Source organism: Clupea harengus, chromosome 6, assembly GCF_900700415.2.
Source record: "Clupea harengus chromosome 6, Ch_v2.0.2, whole genome shotgun sequence".
NCBI lineage: Eukaryota > Metazoa > Chordata > Actinopteri > Clupeiformes > Clupeidae > Clupea > Clupea harengus.
This window is the reverse complement of record NC_045157.1, coordinates 21,074,040-21,097,471: the sequence shown is the minus strand read 5'-3', so window position 1 is coordinate 21,097,471 and position 23,432 is coordinate 21,074,040. Positions and strand designations below refer to the sequence as shown.

Below are 23,432 nucleotides of genomic sequence, written 5' to 3'. Positions count from 1 at the left end.
TCTGCACACACACATTGTCTTTCTCCTTTGGCCTAAATCAGCAGCTGGTGGATGACTGAAGGTGCGGGTGCACCCCTGCATCATCCCGACCACCCTTTGTGTTTTCGCAGTACTTTGTTTAGTCTTCCGGCGCGGCGCAGGTTTCGTCTGGCGGAGGCTCCCCAGCGGAGCCAGGGCTGCTTGGCCCGCTCTGCCCTCCATCTGATTCATAATTAACGAGCAGTCGGCAGCCAGAGCCGAGCCAGGGGAGCGGGCCGCACCCCAGCGGGCACAATATGCCAGCCTCGCCGCCGAGGCAACCTCTGACACCGCTGCCAGTGTCACAACAATCTTAACGGCACATTGGGCCGAGCGGGGAACAGACAACATGACAAGGACCACAGATTGTCACATAGCATTTTTTTTTTTTTGTGTGTAAACAGCTAACAGTGGCTGGAAGCACCGGGGCACATGACAATGTCAGAGACAAAACAAAGGGAGGTCACGCCCAGGAGAAAGAAGAAGAGAGAGAGAGAGAGACAGAACAAGAGAGGGAGAGAGAGAAAGAGAGACAAAAAAAGAGAGGGAGAGAGAGAGAAAAAGAGAGGGAGAGAGAAAAAATAGCTATGGCCTGAAAGTCTGAGAACCAGTGCCTCGTCTGCGCATTCCTGGGGAGGTGATGTGTGAAAAATCCACTTTGCACGCTACATGGCTTGTGCCCCCTGTCCCGGAAAAAAGGCAAGCAAAAGAAAGAAGAAAAATATAAAACAACAAAAACAGATCCCACTTCCTGGGTAAGCCCTGCCCCCTCCCTTCTCTCACCCTCATTGCCTCCATCACTCCCCTGCCCCCCAGACAAACCTCCTCACATAAGAGACGGAATTGAATGAAGGCGGGTTCACCCAGGTGGTAATCAGATCAGGTGACTGTTGAGAGAGGGCGCCGCGCTCCCCCCTTCGCCCACCAGCCTGGCCTCCACAGCCTCATGAATTCCTCTAATGCCATCAGCGTCATTCAGATGGGCCTGGAGGAGGAAGAGAAGGAGCCGGAGACCGAGGCCTGGAGCCTGGGCGACTCATTAACGGCGGGGAGACTAACTCCCTGTCAGGACGGAGGTAATGTCATTAGACCTGGAGCGAATAGAAGAGGAGAGAGAGAGAGAGAGAGAGAGAGAGAGAGAGAGAGAGAGAGAGAGAGAGAGAGAGAGAGAGAGAGCTGGAGACCCAGCGCACACACAGGTTGAGAGACTCCACTGGTTTTTATGACCTGCTGAGATACACCTCATCAGGAACCTTACTGATCAATCACAGGCTGTATATAACAACCCCTACTCTGCCATCATCGTGGGGTGGGTGTGTGTGTGTGTGTGTTTGTGACAATGAGTTTTGTGTGTCTGGATGTGAGGCAGCACAGTTTGTGCCTGTTCCGGTCTCTTTGCTTGTGTATATGCATGGAGCATCAAATTAAACTTTCAACATTCAACTTGAGCTTTCATTTTTTTTTCCCCCGACAAGTTAACTAGGTCAACGGAAAAACAGACAGACACTTAAGAAAAGATGCCTTTATTTTACAACTTCTTAAAAAGCAATTTAAAGCACAAAGATTCTTATATAAACACGTCTTTTTTTTCCTGCATAAAAATGGTCACATGTGCACATTGTGCTTGGATTGCAAAGTTTGTACAACCTCTGGATGCCTGCTGCTACAGTAACCCAGTAAACGTTTTATTGCATATGTCACATGTGGCTGGGGTCACACACACATGGCAATTTACAGGACAGAGGAAAGGAAAGACATGATGAGACATGAAGATGATCAGACGTTCCTCTATTACACAGTGAACAACAATAGCAGCTTCCCAAGAAAGGCGTTGCACTTTGTCCAGAAATAAAACATGGAGGAGAATAAATTAGAAAAAAAGAGAGTAAGATACTAATGTTGTGCTTTAGCGCTGTTCCCTTTGATAGACAGCTCACCCAAAAAAGAAAAAAAAAGCTACCCTACCCTACTGTAACTAGTTCAAGAAGTCCTGGTACAAGAACAAGCCCACCACCATTCCACAAAAAATAATAATGCCGCCAGAATTCTTTTTCAAAGCTTAATTCAGTCCCATCACAATCTGTGAAGTTGCACACAACAGCTGTTATTTCAAATATTCAATTTATATATATCTTTATATATATGTATATATGCTGTCCCATCTCCCTTCATGCTCTAAATAAAATCTAGAATGTCAAAACTAAAAACTCTTCAGAAAAGGCAAGCTCCCACTCTGGGACGTTTCAGCGCTTCACTCAGTGTCATCATACAATCTCTCGTTTCCAAGAGTCAACGCTAACAACTGCTCCATGGCACCATCAGCACATAAACAAAAACAAAAACAATGACACGTGAAATGAAATAGCCAGGCTTTTAAAGACTTTGGTATAAACGGAAAAAAAAGTAAGCTGTACAGTCCCTTGTGGTAACTGTTTAGTTTCCCTTTAAAAAGACATACTGAGTGTTTAGTCCCATTATGTGGCAAATGTGCATAGTAATAGTCATGAAAATACATACAAAATAAAAATGTGAATGCTATCAGGCTCCCCCTCGTGCCCAATGTCATGAGCAAAACAAATGGCCTGAATCGTGACAATCCCATCACGGTGTGCCTTTCCAACCGCAGAGAAGAGAATGCAGTGGGACTCTCAGAGGCTCCGGAATAGTTCGGTGTCCAAGACAGCAGACAGAGGCATGTGCCTGGGATACAGTCACAGCTGAGGTGGACCGACATGACCCCCGTCACAAAGATCCTTTCCAGTCTGCCTCGCCCTCGTCAGTATACACAGGACTGTAAGAACACAAATAATGCACGTCTGGAATCCCTCGACTTCCATCAAACAACAACAGCTGTCGACTGAGAACAGTCCAAAAGGAATAGCGCACGACAAGGACTACGTGGGGTGAGTGAATGAGTGGAAGATCGTGGTAAATTCTTCTAACCAGTGGAAAGCTTTTGAATTATTCAGGCACAAAACAAGTCTGGGGGTCTGGCAACTCAAGACTCTCTGATGGAGTGGCACAGTGTGGTTCTCGACCAGTCGCCAGACTGAGAAGGTAACGTTAGTTCTTAAGTGTGTTGAGAGGGAATGACGATATATGAGAAGATGAAGCGAAAAAACAAACAAACAAACGAAACAAACAAAACAGACTAAAAACTTGCTCGCTTGAATCTTAAAACCAAGACTGTTGGTGTGTATGGAATTGAAAACAGCAACCGGCATACTAAATGCTACCCTTAAGCCAAGCATCTGACCAGACTCTAATATTACATTCCTATGACTGCACAGGGGAACAGATGACCACGCATCTTAACTGCACTCTAATCTCCTGTACTCAGTCCTATTAACCAATGGTATTAGAGGTAACCCCACAGTCACCACCTCCTCATTTATTCACATGCAGTATCAAAGCCCAGAGATTAAACAGGTTAAGCAGTCACAAACAAGGGATGAAGAAAAGACCAGCTGTCATTGGCTCCCCGGGTCTGAGGGAACCTCTCAGCCAACAGTGATGTCCAGACAATCCTCTGGGCTACTGTAATGACACCAGCAGTGCGGTTGTTTGCTCGTTGTATTCGCCAGCAACTGAATTGAGGCTGTACTGTTGTTTTAATCACCCAGACACACACACAGGCATTCACACACACCGCACCCAGACACACCCATACACACACCATGCAATCTAAATGGTGAGGTATCTTAACAAACTTAACAGAGTAAATTAATTCAACAAATCCAAATTCAAACTGACAAAAGAGGGAGAACAGTCGGCTACCACCGAGTTCCAGCTGCCAAAAGCATCTTGTTCCAATGATGATCGACGAGGGACAGCTAGTGCTCTCATGAATCAAAGCTAAACAAAGCTAATTTTTCATCCAAAACAATTCCCTTATATTTCCCTCTGCGTTAGGAAGGATAAAAAGGCCAGGGAGTCCAAAACGGAAAACAAACAAAAGTGGCATATGAGATCCACTGAGCTTCCAGGTTTCACTACAGGATTGGACAAATGTGTCGAGAGACTCATACAAGGCATTACTATCACACAAGTAAAGTGCTAAAGGTCTTCAACTTGAAGCAAAGATGAGAAGAGGTTTGAAGTTACAACCTTCAAAACAGAACAGGCCTTTACAACATCACTGCGGAGTTGATTATTATTTTTTCTTTAAGTTTGTCGTTGACATATAACAAATCAATTTCAGCTTGTTCTAATATTTGTCTGCTTTTGCCACTGACCAAAGAGGCAGCAGAGGGACAACACAACTGTACAGTCATGCATCTCCAATTCCCATGCGAGTGGAGGCCGAATGTGCTAATCCTTTCCCTTTGTTGTCTTGGTCTGCAGCAAGCTCCTCCTACTTCAACTAAAGAGGGCAGATTTAGTCTTTTTTTATTTATTTTCAAAGCCACAATTTCCTGCCTTTGAGAAGGAGCTTGTACTGACAGCCGGTTGTGGGCAAAGCCTTAGGCATTGTCTGAGCTCCACGCAAATGCACCATTTTAGAAAAACACCATCCCACTAACCTGAGAACATCGCACCAAAACCCTAACTGGATTATGGCCCTGGTCTCTGCAGCATTAAAACAGACACAATGTGATTGTGGTGAGGTTCTACTCAACAGGGGGGCCGTGTTATGGAGGGTCTAGCCATTCCGATCAAGGACTAGCCTCTTCAGGGAGCGAGCTAGTGCATGGGAAGGAATGGGAAGGCAATCGGTTTTCTGTTCCCACTTCTGAGCAGGAACACCACTCAGGTCAATACACTGTTAACCAAGGATCACCCAAAATTTACATTTGAATTTCTAAACCAGGGACCTCTCTTCAGTTGGTGTAAACAAAATCTTTTTTCATACAAAAGGCAATCTTATCACACGCAAAAGGTTATCTTTTTTTGATACTTTTGATGGGGTTCGTCATAATAGAGAATTTGCTCGGTTATATCCATAATTACTCATGTTAATTAGTTTGGTTTTAGCTCACTAATAATAAATGATTCTTATGCTTACTTTCAACTTCAACTTTCTGGAGTTAAAAACTCACTACACGTATTCCAGGCCTGAAGATTTCTTATGTAGACTCATAAATAAAATTATCCTCAACCTGACCCATCAAGAAATGGCAAACTGCTGGAAGCCACATTTTTTGTATGCATTATCTCCATCACAGCAAAGATAGGAACAGCAATTACAGTTTCAGAAAAGAAAACTGCACACTATAAGAGAGTTCAGTAACTTCTCTAGGCTGGAAACGGCAACACCATTTTCTTGCCAGAACACCGTGTTCCTTCTCCAGCACCGTCTCACCGAATGGCTGGCAGGTCGGCATACTGCCCCCAGTCCCCCCCCAGGTGGGTTTTGGTGAGCAGCTCTAGTTGTGCTTGGCCCTTCCTCCCTTTAGGTAGCTTTTCCAGCGCTTGATGAAGTCCCTAAAAATGGGCGAGTTGTCTATGGTGCCCAGCAGCTGGAGCTGGTTGATGTGCGTTGTGTGGTAGTCCCAGCGGGCCAGGTTAGGGGCCGAGCCCAGCATAAAGTGGCGAAGGTCATAGATGGTGCCGGAACCCGTGTCATAGAGGGGCAGCATGGCCTTCAGGGACTCCATGCCCTTGCTGAAGAGCTGCCCGGCGTCCCTGCCCAGCTTTTCCCCCGCCGTGTCGGCCAAGTCAAACAGGCCGAGCAGCGAGTAGATGAAGCCGTTGAGGACGAAAGAGCTGGGCGTGGTGGGGTACTCCTCGTACCAGTCGTACTTGTTCATGAACACGGCCTTGACGCCGTGCTGCTCCGAGGGCATGCGGTAGGGCCCCGTGGCGCGCAGGGCCCCCTTCAGGTACACCTCGTCCTTGGTGAGCAGGTAGGCGCGCACCAGCGTGGACATGGCCTGGCCCTGCGCCATGGCTGAGTACCAGCCGGGCTCCAGCGCGCGGAAGCCCTCGCCCAGCTTGCGGGTCACCATGATGGGCCAGCCTCCCCGCTCGTCCTGGTTCCTTACCAGCCAGTCGCTGGCGGCGAAGAAAGCAGCCATGTGCGAAGTGGTGGAGATGGTGATGTTGTCAATGGCCCCGCGCCCGCGGAGCACAAGCTTCACCACGCGGCGGGGCATGGTCTTGGTGGCCTTGACCGCTTTCGTGTTGGACAAGCCCAGGCCCTTGCGCAGGTCGGTCAAAAGATCGCGGGTCACTGTGGTCCAGGCAGTGCGAGGACCGATGCCGTAGGTTATGTCCCTGTCCTTGAAGGCTATGAGCTGGGAGGTGGTGACGTAGTGAATGACAAATGGAGGCCCCTTCTCCGTGGTTTCTAGGACGACGGAAACACTCCCATTGGACACAAACTTCAAGTCGAATGAGATGATGAAGTCCTTTGTGTTTCCCAGTGGAAGAGAGACACCCTCAGAATTCTCTGCGTTAGATGTAAAGAAATGAAAGAGGGAGAGAAAGAGAAAGACAGGGAATGGGAGAGAGGGGAGAAAAGTTTTAGACACATCTTCTCATTAACGGCAGGAGCTCTATGCCTGTCCTCCCTCTCTACACAGTTTTGCTCTGACAAAATATGCACAGCTCTGAAGAAATGCTCCCCCAAGGGAACCTAGTGCACGTGTCACCGCTCTCACCAGATAATTAGAGAGCCCTGTCTGTGGGAAACGAAGGCAACTTGGCTGAGAGCCTAGCATCAAAAAAAATTATAAATAAATAAACAAACATTTTTTTTTTTTAAAGAAGAAAAAACGTGATCCATCGTAGAGCTAGCGAAAGCCTGGTCCTGCATTTTAACATTTCTCCAAACAGCTAGGCTAGCACACACAGACACTGCATCCACCATAGAAGATGATTTCCACAGTCCAATGTCAAGCTCCAATCAGCCAGCTGAAAGGCAGAAAGTGCCAATTCACCTCAGCCTACATTTTCGCTGGTTGTATGTTAGCTTTTAAAAGCTTCCCCCCTTTGCTTTCTCAGATCCCCTGCCTCCAGAAACAATCCGTTTCAAGGTTCCAGCTGTGCAAAAACAAAACAAAAAAGAGAAAAGAAAAGCCGAAGAACGCCCAAAGTCAATTCCTGAAAGAGCTGGAGAATGTAAGCGAGTCAGCCGAAGACTGGCCATTCCTACTGCTGTTTAATGCACTCATAAATCCATTACTTAAGGCAATCCTGGGAGTAAGTGGATTTGTACTGTGGCCTTGCGATTACTCTGCCATCAATAAAGGATGAGCAGGGAATACATAAGAGATCTCATCTCCTCTCCACTACTTATCAACCCCACGATGGCTGGGGCACACTTCTCAGCTGGCTCCACCGAAATCGATGCTTCAGGTGATGACACCAATTACTGACTCTTTCAATAACAGCCTTGCTAATTCCAAAAGGTATTGATTAGTGTGCAGCTAAAATGCATTAGTGTATTATTAACGACAAAATACATATCAGCACTCCTCAAGCCACTTTAGGATGGTAATTTCACAGTTGACCATGTTCACACCACATCCGACTGGCATGATTTTTTTTCTGTCATAAACATGCATGAAATTAACTTGTTAATATCTCAAGGGAAAATTGAAAGCTGCTGCTGCATTCAGGCATACACAGGCGTATACCTAGAGGAGGAGAGGCTAGCATGCAGTATGGAGCAATAGAATATGGCAATAACATATTTAGTGTGGGCTAAGTATAGTGGGAGGATTTCTAAAAGAGAGATGTGATTTGTCAGATTTTCTATTTCACTGCCAATTAATTCAGCAATCTGACGTTTTGACTATCTAGAACATGAGTAGGGCTTTGAATACAATAGATATGATCTATTACTTTAGACATCGAGGATGTAGTGATGGAAAACTGTATTTACTGACAGGTGAATAGTGACAGGGGACAGAATGATGAACGATACAAAATAAATTGCTGTATCCCTTCATGAGTCAAAAAACTGAGAATTCTGGAACATCTGCTTCATTGTTATCACTCGTAAAGGTGATTAAGGCCCTGAGGTCAGCGCATAAGAGGATTGTGTAATACGGCATGTACAGCTCCGGGAGGGGAGGTAAAGCTGTGTGGCAGACAGTCCCACCTGGCGCGCTGAACTGCCGGACCGAAGAGCCACGCGTCTTGTCGTAGACCTTGCCGAGGGAGCAGCCCTTGGGGACGGTCCAGGCGCTGGGGCGGCTGTCGCGCTCCTCCGCCGTGTCGTATACCTCCACGTGCGGCGGCCGCTCCGTCAGGTTCTTACTGTAGTGGCTCAGGCCGTACTGCGCTATCTGGATGGCGTAGAAGTAGCCCTGCGGCCCCCACTGCGTGGACAGGGGTACTCCTGAGGACGGACAATAAAAGACAACGGGAGTCACATTAGAAGGAGATATTCAACCTTAGGACAAAAGACGAAAAAGGTTGGGGGGGGGGGAACAAAAAAAAAAAAGACAAGATAAAGAAAGACAAAATTTGGAAAGCAATCACAGAAGTGAATAAGCTGTGCAGAGAAGGTTGCTTGGCCATCCAATCCAAACTGCACCAGAGGCAACTGAAGGAGAGCTGCTGCCCAGAAACCATTTTAGCTTGATCTCACAGAACACAAAATGTTCTGTAAAAACTGATAATGGGAAGACTAGCACCCACAGCCCGTGGAAATCCTATTAGCTCCAATCTTCTGAGGAATGGTTAAGTGTCCGTTAACACAGTGGCATAGTTTAAGCCGCTTATCAGAATCTCTGCTGTTGTTTAGAGACTACCTTCAAGCCAGGCCTTAAGAGTTACATAAGTGTTACTGAGCAAGATTTGGGATACACATCTTTTTCAGTAGCACTGCAACATTTCCTTGCAGATAAAGATTATTAGACTGTAACCATTTTCTTTTATAGCCTCATTATGTGATCATCGATTACATTTGTTTTCTTAGCACTCACCAAGCCCTCAGTAATCTCCTGGAAAAGCACGGCGACTTCCTAGTTCTATGCGATATTCCAAATGAAACATTCTGATTACTACTAATTGTACTAATATATTGCAGCACCTCTGTTAATAGGGACTTGGTTGTTCATTTTGCCAGTATGTCATTCATACCAAAATTAGTTTTGTGTTTTTGTAGTGCATCATGTTTTCACTGTTATATCATGTAGGCACATATAGTGGCATGCAAAAGTCTGGGCAATCCTGGTAAAAATTTGTGTTACTGTGAATAGCTAAACAAGGAAAAGAGGGCTTGATTTCCAAAAGGCATTAAGTTAAAGATAACACCTTTCTTCACACAAAGGAAAAGGTTACGAACTCCAGGATGAAACCACGCTCAAAACCAGAGTCTAGGGTATTCAAAGTTGCCCAAACTGAAGTCCCTTACCTAAACGTGACAAGTGAGTTTGTCAGTATGTAAGAGGGGATACCAGATTACCTTCAAGGCCCTGTGCCAATCCAAGGGAAGTCTCCAGCAAGATGGAGAGCCCAAAGTACAGAGACGATATTTTGGTCGGGGGACTGTGAGGGCCATGGCAAAACTTTTAGCTTGCGCCTTTTGAGGTAGTCCACCGTGGATTTTGAGGTGTTTTTAGGATCATTATCCTGTTGTAGAAGCTGTACTCTTTTCATCTTCTGATTTTTTACAGACTGTGATGTAGAGCTGCTTGATTATGGCAAAAATCATAATCACGATTATTTTGGTCAATATTGAGGTCACGATTATTTAACACGATGACTCATTCAGTTTCCCTCAGCATTTGTTTCAGCAGTGGTGTAATTGTGCATGCAGACATGATCCCAGAATACACTTTATTAGTACTGAAGGTCTTTTGCAGTAAAACGGGGGGTTTCATTTGCCGTTCTAGAAATCCTACCAGCAGTTCTCTCAGAAAATGTTCTTGGTCTTCCAGATCTCATTTTGACATCCACCGTTCCTGTTAACTGCCAATTCTTAATTACATTTCGAGCTGTCAATTTTCTTTATTTTCAGAGTGCTAGGAAACTGCTTAGAGGAGCCCATGGCTGCTGATTGCTGGGACTAGGTTTGAGGAGTCTGAGGTTTGAGGTATTTATAAAATGGTTTTCCTAACGATGAATGTGAACCAGCCGTAGCCCTAACAAGCTAATCAATGCCTGAGACCTTGGTATACGTTATCGGAGAGCTCAGATCTCTTGGGGTGTCCAAACCTTTACATGGTACTCCTTTCCTTTTTTCACTCAATTGTTGAAAACTAAAATAATAAACTAATCTTTTGGAGATCAGTTCATCTTCTACTCACTTAACTATTCAGAGTAACAGAAATGTTTACCAGGTGGGCTCAAATGTTTGCATGCAACTGTATGTATAGTCCAATAACTGTTTCAAAATAGAAATCCCTTGACACTTTACGTGCTACACATTTAACAAATATGCCTTTCAAGCTGACAGTCAATTTTGATGGCTTTATTTGAAATCTATATTTCGCAGAAGAAAATATGCTATTAAACAACAGTATTTTAATTTAAATATACTTAATTTGTGTTGATTCTACATTAATTCAGTGATTTTACATCCATATCCATTATTACAAGATTTATCGCAATTAATCACAGCAAATTGTGTGATTCATTGGTATTTTCTTTTCTTTTTATATCGGTTGACGGGAGTAATAATATGTGTACTGTATATTCCACATCCACATATCAAGACCAACCAGTGTTTTAGACTGCCATAGCCCCGTTTCACTGCCAATGCAGCTGAAATAAGTGTGCTGAACCGAGCACAAGGGAAGACGGGCAAGCGCTTCACAAAGCACCAGCTTTAATGAGAGGCACTGCATTCCTCCAAGCCCTGTGGCATCATTTGTGCTGCAGCAAGCCAAACGGCAGGGGACCGTACGCAGGGCCTGCATTGGGAGTAAGATGAAGCCTCTGAGCGAGCGTCTGGCCTAGATTTTAAACTCAGAGATGGGTGAGGCTGGGCGCACTCCCCCCCACCCACCCAAATGAGGAGCCTTCTCCATCTCTGAGGGTTCAGACTCCCTGGCTGATGTCCTCTAGCCATCCAGGCAGTGAGGAGGGTGGCCAGAGTGCCCCCGACGCCGCCGTGGCTCACTCTAAAAGATAATGGAGCTTCCTGCCCGAGCTTGCCGCTCAAGGGCCTCCGCTTTAATGTCTCATTACAGCTGGCTCCTTCAGCCGAACCATTCAGTCACAAATGTAGGCCTTGGGTGGAGGAAAAAAGAAAACGAGAGGAAAAACAGAAAACAATCAAAGTAACCTTGCTGTTTTCCACTTGCCTGCGTTCACAAGCAGAGCCCCACGCAGAGCCATACTTTTCAACCGTAGCGGGTTGTGACTGGCTTAAGATTTTCATGCCGCACCGAGTTTCCATATGAACGCCATAATTATCACACTTTTATTTGTGCTCAATAAAAGCGCAACGGCGGTAGTTGTGAAGGCATGTGAGGTTGATCAGCTAGTGTTCCGAGTTGAAACTGAGTGTAGGGGTGAGAGGGAGACAAAAGCTTCCCCCCTGCGTTTAATGCTTGTGCTTTAGGGCGGTTTGTTAAATAACTTTTTTTTTCCGAGGGATACAGCGGCGAGAGGGAAAAAATGCTTCAAACCTTTGCATGGGCCCTGAGGTCTGCCGCTCCTGTGGAGTAATTAATGCTGCAGCACTGCGAAGTGTGCAAATGCAAAGTGCAAAAGCAAATGCGAAGTGTGGAGAGGTGCGAGATTCTATAAAGCTGTAAGCACCACACATGATTAATAGACTGAGAGGGATTCAGAACGGCGGCGAAGGGGAGTGGGGGTGGGGGGGGGTTTGTCTGCAAATCGCCTCTGCAGGAAATGGGAGCACAGGAATAATTCACAGCCCATCAGCTCCGTAGTGCCAATGGATTTATCTCAATTTAGAGTCGACCCAATTTCCCCAACAATATATACCACATAAACCTGCCCTTCAAGATAGCATGGCTAAAGATATCACCATTTACCGCTGTCCAGAGAAGAGCGCTTAGGCTTATACCGCCTCACTCAATGAGGGCTGAAAAATTCCCTCCAGTCTGCGGTGTACTCTTCAACTTCTTATGGCTCGGCAAAATTAACTTCCTCTCTGACAACTACCTCAGCACCTGGAACTCACGCATGCATAAGCTGCACATGGTACCAAAGCTGTGGTCTACTTAAAAAAAAAAACAGGCTGATGCCTTTTTGGGCACTTAAAACCAGGCAATCAGGGTAAATGGAGAACTGTGATCCCTGGTGCTATAAACAATCTTTTACTATGGCAGGCTGGAGCCAAGAGTCTCTGTCACAGTGTTTAAAGAGTGACATTATCTGTGCGACAGCTCAAGGTAAGCACTGAGGACATGGGTATGACTTCCTCGGTGTCAGCAAGGAGGTGACTGAGACGGCTACTGTCAGCTTGCAGTGCCACTGATAAAGCTTGAAAAATGCTAACATTATTAACGGGCCCTTCACAGACCAGTGATATGGGAAGACAAGAGACAGATTTCCCAGTTGACCTTGAGGGTTGCACCACACTGTTTGTGGTCTTCTATGACTTCCCTGCCACAGTAGTCGTACATTAGAATGCAGGTGGCACACAGCTCAATCCTTGGAGGTAAAGGGTGATGAATATGTATCAGGCAATCCACGATGTGTGCACAAGGCCAATTTAAGTTAACGCGCTGACTGGAGAGACTTCAGCATCAAAGGCCTGACTAATCACATGTGGGTTGGAGAACATCTTTAAAATTAGCATTATAATCCACATTAGCATAATTATAGGTAATGAGTTCATTATAGATCGGTTCCAATCACCATGACTTGCACTAAATACCCAGTGGTCTTTTAGTCATAAGCAAATGTTAAAGGTGTACTTCTGTCAAAATGCCATTTTGCAATGCAAAGCGTTCATGTGCTGTGATGCACTCAGTGTAGTTGTTAAACTACTCATTTGGGGACTTTGACTTGAACAGCTGAATTGACTAATGGCATCTTCTAATTCTCTAATAGCATCTTCAATTAAGGAAACAGGTCATCAGAGAGTAAATTGAACTAGTGCTGCACCTTGACCTTTGCTAATTGGCTGTTCTCAATAGTTACCTCACATGTGTTACTGTATGCAAACACACTGTATTAGTCTTTGTTCAATTATGACTTTAACAATAGAGTTTTAAGGTTAGTCCTTTGCAACAAATACACAGTGAAAATCTGTGAAATGGATTTGTTATATACTGTAAGTTGGTTCCTGAATAACATATTCCGATGCAACAGAGATGTTTTGAGGATTCGAAAAAGCTTCTTTGTACTATATCTCATTAAAGCAGGGATGACATGCCGTCATTTATTTTGATTGCTGAGAAAAGGAAAGATGAGACATTTTTCAGTAAGATAGAGACAAATCAAGAATTCCAAACAAGGCAGAGGGAAACAGACAGATTGAGAGCTTCTGTGCATTAGAGACGGGGGGTTGGTGGAGAGGGAGAAGGGAAAGGGAGGGAGCAATTTCAACAGGCCAGAATACAAAAGAGGACGGAGAGAGCAGTGCCTCTGTCCACACTTGGCAGCATCTCACAGACTTCCAGTAAAAAAAGAACTGAAGACATGCACTGCCAGAACATTAAGAAATCTCTTCAATACACTGAGCTTCAGACTCTAGTCTACAAAGACCCAAGGCTTCCTCCCTGGGTAGAATAGAGCTACACCATTCAAACACGAACAGAACAATTATGACTGACAGCCAACTGGACAGAGGACTGAACAGAATATCCACTGTGCAGAGGTTAGTGACAAAGGGAGGAGGAACCCCCCCCCCGCCCCCCCTCCCAAGTCAAGTGGACACCGGGGAGTTTACAGATTACAAAGCAAAAGGAAGCCACCATCTTACAGACCATCTCCCTCAACCATGTGTAAAGGAAGACGCATGTCCATACAAGCACAAAATGGTGTTCCAATAAGTTTGGGGTCACCATAATCAAGCCTTGTAATTTTCAGAATCAATCTTATTTTCATTTGCTTAATGCAAGTCAATTGAGGGTGCATTATTCACTCGGGGCAAGGGTGGATTACTTGCCTGGTTTCCTGGAATACCCTCCTTGAGAGTGCCCATCTAAATGACTAATAATGGACACCACACATTTATATTTTAGATGGATCCCCTACTTACTACTAGCAAGCATAAAGTGCTCCAGAGACGTGACATGCATAAAGGTAGAGACTGATAGCCATATAACACAAGAGTCAAATAGTGACCAAGTAGAGACATGCAGAGAACAGGGACTACAAGAGCAATATCTCTTGAAGTGAAACTCCAATGATTTGTCAAAATGACGCGACAGCATGCTTGCGCACACCTGAAGAAACTCATTGACATCATCTTTGAGTGTTTTTGTATATTGTGGTAATTTGCCAGCAGAATGGAGCCTCTACAATCAATAATACTGTCTACTGTGATTATGTAACAATCTCACCATAAATCACTGTAGGCAATTTTGTTTCTGTAAACTCTGACAGCCTTCTTTAGTTGTAAACACTGTGGTGAAAAATGTAATCTTTTGTTGAAAATGGGTCACAATACATGTATCTGTGCAAGACATCTGCTGCCTACCTTCCACTCCGCTGATGCACTTGACACGATCCCGGACCTCCACGTTGTAGCCTTCGAAGGACATGAAGACTCCGCTGGGGTGGTAGGGCTCGCGCTGGGCATACACCTTGGAGTAGCTGTGCGAGAACTCGAAGCGGTCGTAGCCGTCGTACTGCACCACCTTGCCGTACACCTCGAAATACTTCTCCATCCAGCTGAAGGGCAGGTAGACGTCGCTGCCCTCCCGTCGGCCCTTGATGGTGGTGTCATCGTTAACGAGGCAGTCAATCTCCTCGTACTTCACTCCTCCCACCACGGGCGGGGGCTCGGGAGGCTGCGGAGGCTGCTGTTGCTGCAGCAGCAGACCGCCGCCGTCCCCCTTGGGGCTGGGGGCGGGCTGAGGCCTGGGCAGGAAGCGCAGCGCCTTGTCGCTGGAGCATTTGTTCCAAAGCAGGATGGTGACGAGCGTGAGCAGGGTGCAGATCACGATTAGGGTCTTGTAGTGGACTCGGGCTGCCAGGCAACGCATCATCACTGCTCACCTGCGGGGGGAAAAGGGAGCGGAGGTGTTTCAGTCAATGTACACGTGTAAATCTGGGGCGTGAAACCAGACCCTGATGGACAAAAATGTAACAATGCATACTGCGGACTGAATGCAACAAATCTCTTAATCTGCTTGCTTTTGGACACGCCGCACTTTCAGCTCTAAAAAGTTCATATCATTGTCAAGCAACGTGTGTGCCAAGCAATTTTTGTGTGGCAGTGTGGTAAAGAATCAATGATGTTCAGTCTATCTCTCAGAGGAAAGGCCAAGTATGATGCTGCTCTGGACAGGTCATATGCAATTAGACCTTTCAAATTGTGATCTTTAGCCTAACAGCTCTGCTTTAATTAGCTTGGCAGAAATGTGCTATGAATAATACAAGGTCCCAGGGAAAAAGACTTAGAACCACTTGTCTAGGCGGCCCAGAGGCCGGCAAAGAGCAGCTAATCATTCAACCAGCTAACAATGCCAATCAACAGCGAGCCAAAGGCTCTTACAGTCATGTTTCTCTGGCATTTAATCTGAGTGGGAGGGGAAAAAAAAAAAAATCAATAGGCATATCTCACTGCTGCCTGGCCTAGCTAATTACAGCTCAAAGCTTAGAGTACAGAAATGGCAATGACAAACATGCATCTGAGAATACCCCAAGGAAAATCATTACCTCCAAGTTTGACTCAATACCGCAGTTTAAACAAGCCAAGTTTAAGGTCAGCACAATGTAGGCTCATTAATCTCACAATAGGAGCAATCAGTCTCACAAAGCCACACCTGCTTTATTCACTTTATTCATTCTCTTTAAGGTCTTTCAGAGTATATTAAAGAGCAGATAATTCATGTAGGGATATATCATGAGGGAACACTGTATGGTTGTATCACACCATGTTGCAGGCTTACAAGATTCTGTAAGTGTGAACATCCCATATCATGCATTGGTTATTCAAAACAGCAAACCAAAAACTGACATCTCTAGGCATTTCCCCTCTTTATCCCTTGAAAGAGTTTCAATATCATAAAATATCAATTAATAAAAGGGGTCAGTGATATTTGGAGAAATTACTCTGTAGCGGAAAGTGATGAAAGATTTGGAAGATGAGTCTCTTGACAACACTGAGAACACAGCAGGGAGAGAGGGGTAGGGAGGGGGAGTGGGGCGACTGCTCACTGTAAGATAAGCAGCCTGTCTCGTTTGGTTGCACTATAAATAATTCGATCTTTTTATGGCTTTTGCAGCCAGCAGGGCGAGAGCAATGACACAATGATGGCGGCAGCCACAGCACCGAACGGAGCTCAAAGCAGACTAAAGGTAGAGCTGTGCCACGGCCACATCATCGCCACCATCATCTGGACCGGGCTGCAGCTCTGCTCAGGGATAATTTCTATTCAAATCCACTAATATGCAGGAGATATGGATGAGCCTCTGTGTAATCCGCAGATCAGACCGTCCACAGAAGTGTAACAGATGTAATCCTGCTGAACAAGTTCCGTGGCAAACTTAAATGAGCCAGAACACATTGAAACACGTTAAAGCTTTTGGTTCAAGGTCAACAAAGGCTAACAGAGGAAAGGCAAATGCTGCCATGCTGGGGAAACCTGCTCCAGCTCTTGCATGGGAGGGCTTGAGCATGACTGGGCGAGGGGAGCACATTGGAGAGCGACATTTAAAATGAGACCATTGATCCCTCCCAGGTGGAAGACGGAGTGCCTTCTTGGTATGCGTTTACTACACGGCGATCTGGCTCCAGCCACGCCTCCTTCTGCCTCCTCGTCCCCGCCGTGATGCACGACCTGCCCGACAGCTCGCCATCGAACGCCCACAGCGGTCGATTGCTATGCTGTGCGTGGCCTACCTGCAGGATCACTTCCAGGTTTTCCCCCATTTGAAAAATCACCCTGCACCCTCTTTTCCCTGGGGGGGCTCCACTGTCCCCCCCACCCCCATGCACTTCCACCGCCCCCCTGGGAACACAGCCGCACTTTGTGTGGGGTAGCGGGCCTGATAATGCCCATCGGGGTGGAGGAATGGAGGCTGGCACTGGGTGGCTGGGTGCTCTGAATGGGCTGCTTTCAGGTTTAATGGTCTCAGAGTCCTCACAGCTTCATTCTGGAGGCCTTACGGCTGTCCAGGCTGCTCAGCCCTTCAAGTTGCTCAAGGCAAGAACAAAGCCAAGCGAAAGAGGGAGAGTGCCTCCACTGAAGTCATGAATGCAAATGTTGCTCAGCATATAAATTCGGTAACCATATCAGATTGATCTTCCTCCTCAAGTTGCCAAACAGCAGCTATAAAAAAAAAAAAATCAGTTACACTCCCATTTTGCAACTTCAGCCACTTCCAACATGACATAAGATCAGTGTGGAATAAAGTTATGACAAATCACCATCAGCGGAAAGAAATGTGGGTCACTACACTGCAATCCCCTTGAGAATTCCACTTTTTTGTTTATTACCTACCAAGGGCAGACAGACAGAGAAATGATGACAGCGTTCAGAAACCTCAGGGCCTTCGAAAAAAGAAAACATGGAATCCCAGTGGGACTTCTGAGTCTCACAGGCACGATTATTTGCAGCTCTTCCAGTTGTCCCAGTCATCACTCTTAGCCTGAGCACGCAGCCAGGGCTTTGGCAGGGGGATAGACGGCTGCAGCAGCTGCGTGCGTTGTTAGCGTGTCAGGGATGACTGGATGCGCTAACGGCTTTCTGAAGTTCCCACCCACAACAGTATCGAATTCAAACATGGGTTTCACGCTCATTTTTAGGCTCAACAGATGGTGTTGTCATGAACTTCAATAGTTCGCCATCTCGTGAAGAATCAACAACGGAAAACATGTCGGCTCAACATCCTGATTCCCCGCATACAGTACACGGAGCTTCTAAAAGCTATGAGACAAGTTGGTTTACAGCCACGCTTAAATGCGAATAAACCGAGAGGATTTGTGCCTCCAAGTGCAAACAGCAACACTTTGACAAGCCTCTCTGAAGAGGTAGTCCACCTACACTTGTTGGAACAAGAGGAACCATGTCTGGCTGTGTTCTGTACCCAGGCATGTCAATACGCCATGTGTCACAGTGATTTGATAAGCTTTTTCTGCTCCTCTAATTTTCTGCCATCCAGGGTACAAGACATTGTAATTACACCCACTGGCGCTGGTAAGCTGCCCTTAAGGATGTGTCACGGAGCACAGACACATGCCGGAGAGCAGGTGCTGGGCTGAGTCCTAACTAACCTCCTGACATTCCTCTCACCATGGATTCAGATGGGGGTTGAAATCTGGGCGGAAAAAAAACCGACTGCAGTTTCAGTTTGTATATCTTTACATACAGCTTCTAGCCGTGACCTCTTTTTGTGTTATGACGAAATACATATATTATGGAGTATCAACACTGTTATAAATATGTACGTCTCAACAAGAAAATCTAAGTAATGATCATCCTACTTTGGCTCGTGGCTCCAACAACAGCTTATCTGCAGTCTGACTGCGGAGGGAGATATTACTTTTGTGCTGTGGTGCCAACAAAGGGCTATAACTGGGTTCATCCCTGCAGTGTGGAGCAGAGCACCCATCAATAACCAAACGATAATGTCTCTGAGAGCCTGTGCCATCAAATACTCATTAAAAAGACTTCAGTAATTATCGGGGGCTCTTTTGCATGTGCTCACACAGCAAATAACATAATTCCAGACCGGCTCCGTTGCTCGCGTTGCAGACCTCCGCTCTTATGAGTGAAGGTGAGACAGCGACGAGACAGAACTGTGCAGGGAGGCACACAATGACAGATGTGGGAGTTGACAGCATTTCATAACACTCAGCAAAATGAGTGTGGGGTGCTAAGAAATGTAAATTACATCAGAGACTTAAAGCACTAAATGCAGATTATCATAATAAGCAACATTATTTAAATCTGTGTGGGTTTTTATTTTGTCCAGAATTATGACCATCATATTCCATTTTTAAGACCTTATGGGAGAGATGGAGGGAGAGGTACATTCGGATTGCCAAAAAAAAACAGTTTATTCCTCTAAAACATATCTGAGCTTAGCAACAGACCGGTTCAGGGAAAGGTGGCTGATCCTGCTGCAAATACTGAGCAGACTGCATTATACAATCTGTGCAGCACACCTGTTCCATCCACACAGCATCAAAGCCCAATACCAAACACTGCAGCATAACTCAGACAACCTTCAAGTCTCTGGTGCGATGGGAGAAATGCCATTAGCTATGGAGCGATTACCTATTCAAAAAGATGCAAATGATTAACATTCTCTTGATGTAGAGTCGTTTTCTCCAGAAAGAGTGCCGTTGTGTGCATGTATGATGATATTTTTCCAAGTAGCAGACTACTTAATCCTCTCAAGGAAATTTAAGGAGCTGAACATTTCATTCATGTAACAGGTATACAATCTGAAGACATGTGGTGTGTTTGCAGTTTGTGTCCAAATAAGGATGACTAGAGTAAAATACTGCTGTGTCAGGAGAGATCCACAATCATCAGCAGCCAATACAAATGAGTGAATGAATGGGTAATGTCTATGGGAATAATAGAGTTGTTATGCAGGATATCTCATCACCACATTATAGTGCAGGGAAAGATACCCTAGGCCCATTATGTGGAAAAACATGAAAAGCTGACACAAATGTTTAATTGCTGGTCAGAACAGCACAATAAAAAGACTGTTGCTATTTTAGAAGAGAGTGGACAGAGGCAATTGCTTTGAAGTCGATGCCCTCATCCTATTCAGGGTGTGATATGTTGATACGGTATATGTGGATACGTTTTGCTGGTATTAGGGTAGGTAGTAGTACTGTAGATAGTACACAAAGAGCTGCAGTTACTTTATGAACGCTTGTCATTGAAGGTCATCAGGTTTTCATTTGTCCAAATACGTGTTTTATTTGTCCCAGACAATGAGCTCTAGCATTGATGTTGAACCACGTTACACTAAGCACAGCACTAAAATGACCACTCTGACAGTTACTGTTAGCATTCAGCCAGAGTATCAGCAGGTGATTGGCAGAGAAGACTGACGAACACAGTATGGGCGCAATATAGTGTATATACTTTTTTTCTAGTATTGAAACATAAGAAGCTGACAAAAATGTTTAATTGCTGGTCAATAAGGATGTAAACCTCAAATTAGAGCAGCACAATGAAACACTGTTGATATCTTTTAGAACAGAGTGGATAGAGGAAATTGCTTTGAAGTTAATGCCCTCATCCAATTCACTGGCAGCCAGGGGATTAGGCAGGTTATTACCAAAAAGCTTACAATATTAAAAACCTACAGGGGGATTAAACACATTTCTAATCAACTGAAGAAGGGAGAGTATAAAAATAAACACTATACAATGGAGTTATTATGACCCTTGCCCACTATTCATCACAAATAGTGTCGTACAAGCAGACATGAAGTATTGCCACATCATGAAAAAAAAATATGCTTTTGCGAGGGAAAAAAATACAAACAATTGGGCCAACATGACAGGGTTATTTCACCATGGCACGAAATGTTCTCTAAAGCCTCTGAACATATGACGCGGCCTGATCAGCGCCTGGCCTCTTCATGAAAGACGATGCGTTTGTCGAGTCCTGTGTAAATTGCAAGGCCACAGGGATTAAGCTCTGATCATGGCCCGTGGCCTAAAATTACACATATAGCTAATGAACTGACAAAAAAAAAAAAGTTCTGGCAGAGAGGGCTCCTCCTTCCCCTATTCCATCAATGTGAGTGGTTAAAGATGGCTTAGGTTAAGCAGTCACAGCTACACTGATTCAATTAAGATTAGAGAGCCCCGGCCTATTATCGATGCCATGCTTTTTTTTTTTTTCAGATCAGAAATGAAGTTGTGTACTCACCCTGATCCATTCACCAGAAAACGCTTGTGAGTCCTCTCATCACGTCTGCCCGTCTGTCCGACGTCGAGACTAGTTCATCAGCATGTCCTCTCAACAACCCAACTCACTGTTTGATTTAAAAGAAAGAGAGAGATGGAGTTCAGACCAGTGAATGATCACGATAAGCTCAGGGGAGTCTTGCCCTGAAAAGAGTCTATTGTCTGACAATGAATCATTGCTGTGGCTCTGTGTAGAAGAGAGTTCAGAGCTGGAAAACAGGATATGGCCATAAAAGCAGGTGAATGGGCTCAAGGAAGTGAGAGAATGGAAAAGGGAGGAGCGTCCGCAGGGGAGAGCGAGAAGGCTCTGGTCCAAATCCCTGATCTATGAGTGTGGGCAGGAACGGCTTTGGCCAGATCTGCGGAGGGCGTATCATCTTGAGGCTGACTTATCTGTGTCGGTCATCAACTAAATCCTCCTACTCAACAAAAAAGATGAGGAGAAAAAAAAAATAACAGACGATCAGAAGATTCCAACTAGGTTTTTCTTGGAGTGTGGGGCTCAGACCATACAGCTTATACAGACACTTTATAGAACTTGGAGAAGAAAGTAACTATGTTTTTCCCGACCCTTCAGCATCCACTTGAAGTGAAACACCCAGTGGAGTGGCACATTTACTTAGCCAGCAAAGCCATCAATTTCATTTTCCACACCACCATTGACATCTGTCACCACAGGTATGTTGCACTGCCTGGGCTTGTCACAACAGTAACCGATCTTCTCCTGGACCTAGGTGTGTGACTCCTCAGGGGATGCTAGCACTGTATGCTATACCCTTGCCTACGGTGATTTCACATAGCTGGACCACAGTGCATTCTTTTTATGCCTGGTTTTAAAAGGTGCCACACTAAACATGCCTGGATGTGTACTGACATTCAGTAAATCATGACTGATTGCCCAGCCAGATGCTCACCCACGCTCTCTTTTCTTCACCGTCACAGAGTGGAGGCTGGCAACATTTTTGAAGAAAAAAAGTAGCCCAAGTGATTGCCAAGACCCATTTTTGACCAGGACTGAGGCATATTTAACATGAAAACCAATCGACTTAAAGGCTTTAAATGGTCTGTAAGCGACGGCGGAAAAACAAATACATATTTGTAATTGCATGCATGACGAATTTACTGCTGCTCCAACCACTGGGTCATTAATGTACTGACAATCAATCACGAGAAATGTGTGTGGAGTGACTGGGACCCATCACCCCGCCATAAATCTTCACCATATAACATTCGCCCAGCTCTCGAGCAGAGGGCTGTTAAATTAAAGGGGGTGTTAAATCAACGGGTAAAGAGAGTATCGATCTTCTAAAAATTGGCCTATTGACAAAGCACTTAAATCAGGTATTAGAAAGTTTATAACTTTCCGTCAAATGCTTTGAGCGATGTGTGATCACACAGATAGCTGAGCTAGCGCTGCTTCAGCCCTCCAAGGAGGTTACGTGAGACTGACTGAAGCGCTGATCCCAGTTGTACCGATGGACTCGACAGTTGTGAAGCGATGCTGGTTTGACTGCTCGTTAAGAAACACTCCTTAGTATCATTCCATCAAACACTGAAATGCATTCCCTCTCTAAATGACCCCTGACACACGTGAAATATGAAATCAGGTCTTAGGGATTTTTTTACTGGGACACAACCCCCCACCCCCCAAAAAAAAAACCCAAATTTGTAATCTGCCAGACGAATATCCTAAAGCTCAATTGGTAGAGATGACAGAAAAATGAACAAGCATAACAAGCATTTACAGTTCATTACCACCAGACAGCTAATTACTATATTGTTATGAAAAGTTATTTCAATACTGTTAGATATCTCCATGAAACCATGTTTCCTTCACCTCCAGCAGAGTGAATGTAACCGGAGCAGCAAGTCAGTTCCCACCTCACTGACCCCAGCCTGACTGCTGGAAGCACTGTTGCTAAAAACAGCCTCCATTGACATGTCTGCTTTATCACCAAAATGTTCACAGCTGGGCAAAGAAACCCAGGCTATTTAGCAATTCCTTCAGGTTGCACTTAGCTAAGCCCTTCTTACTTCCAGCAAGGGAGGGGTGGGGGGGCAACAAACCCAAGCAGCGTGACATTAAACAGGATTTTCAATCGCCCCAGCTGTCTCCAGCAGATCATGCAGGGCTTTGCTAAAGCTCATTCCTTCATTGCAGTGCGGGGAACTGAGGTGGTGTGTGAGCTACAGAGAGATGCAGTCCTGACCACAGAGTGTGGAGCACAGTGTGGACATGGAGATGATCTGGAAGCTGCTTCAAGAAATACTGAATACGAAGTCTGCTCACATGAACACACACACAAACACAGAGAGAGAAAATCAGAGAGACACACACAGAGACACACCCAGAGAGACACACAGAGAGACACACACACACAAACTTGAAAAGTTTGTTCGAGATCACTTCACCAAAAATGGACAGTTCAACCAAAATCCCTTTTAAAATTAACCTACCTACCTCGCCTACTTGACAGGTAAGAAT

At 45.2% G+C, this 23,432-nt stretch overlaps 1 protein-coding gene across 1 annotated transcript in view; it reads right to left on the bottom strand.

Annotated features, from left to right (window-relative positions):
* Positions 1 to 1,525: 1,525 nt before the first annotated feature.
* glceb (glucuronic acid epimerase b) overlaps positions 1,526 to 23,432 on the bottom strand; it is a 38,602-nt gene continuing 16,695 nt past the window's right edge. The window contains exons 2-5 of the mRNA XM_012834739.3: positions 20,910 to 21,015; positions 14,537 to 15,057; positions 8,066 to 8,305; positions 1,526 to 6,409 (exon numbers count right to left, since the gene is read on the bottom strand). Of these exons, the coding sequence (XP_012690193.1) occupies positions 5,385 to 6,409; positions 8,066 to 8,305; positions 14,537 to 15,047 (1,776 nt within the window). The 5' untranslated portion in view covers positions 15,048 to 15,057; positions 20,910 to 21,015 and the 3' untranslated portion in view covers positions 1,526 to 5,384. The remainder of the gene's footprint in view (positions 6,410 to 8,065; positions 8,306 to 14,536; positions 15,058 to 20,909; positions 21,016 to 23,432) is intronic.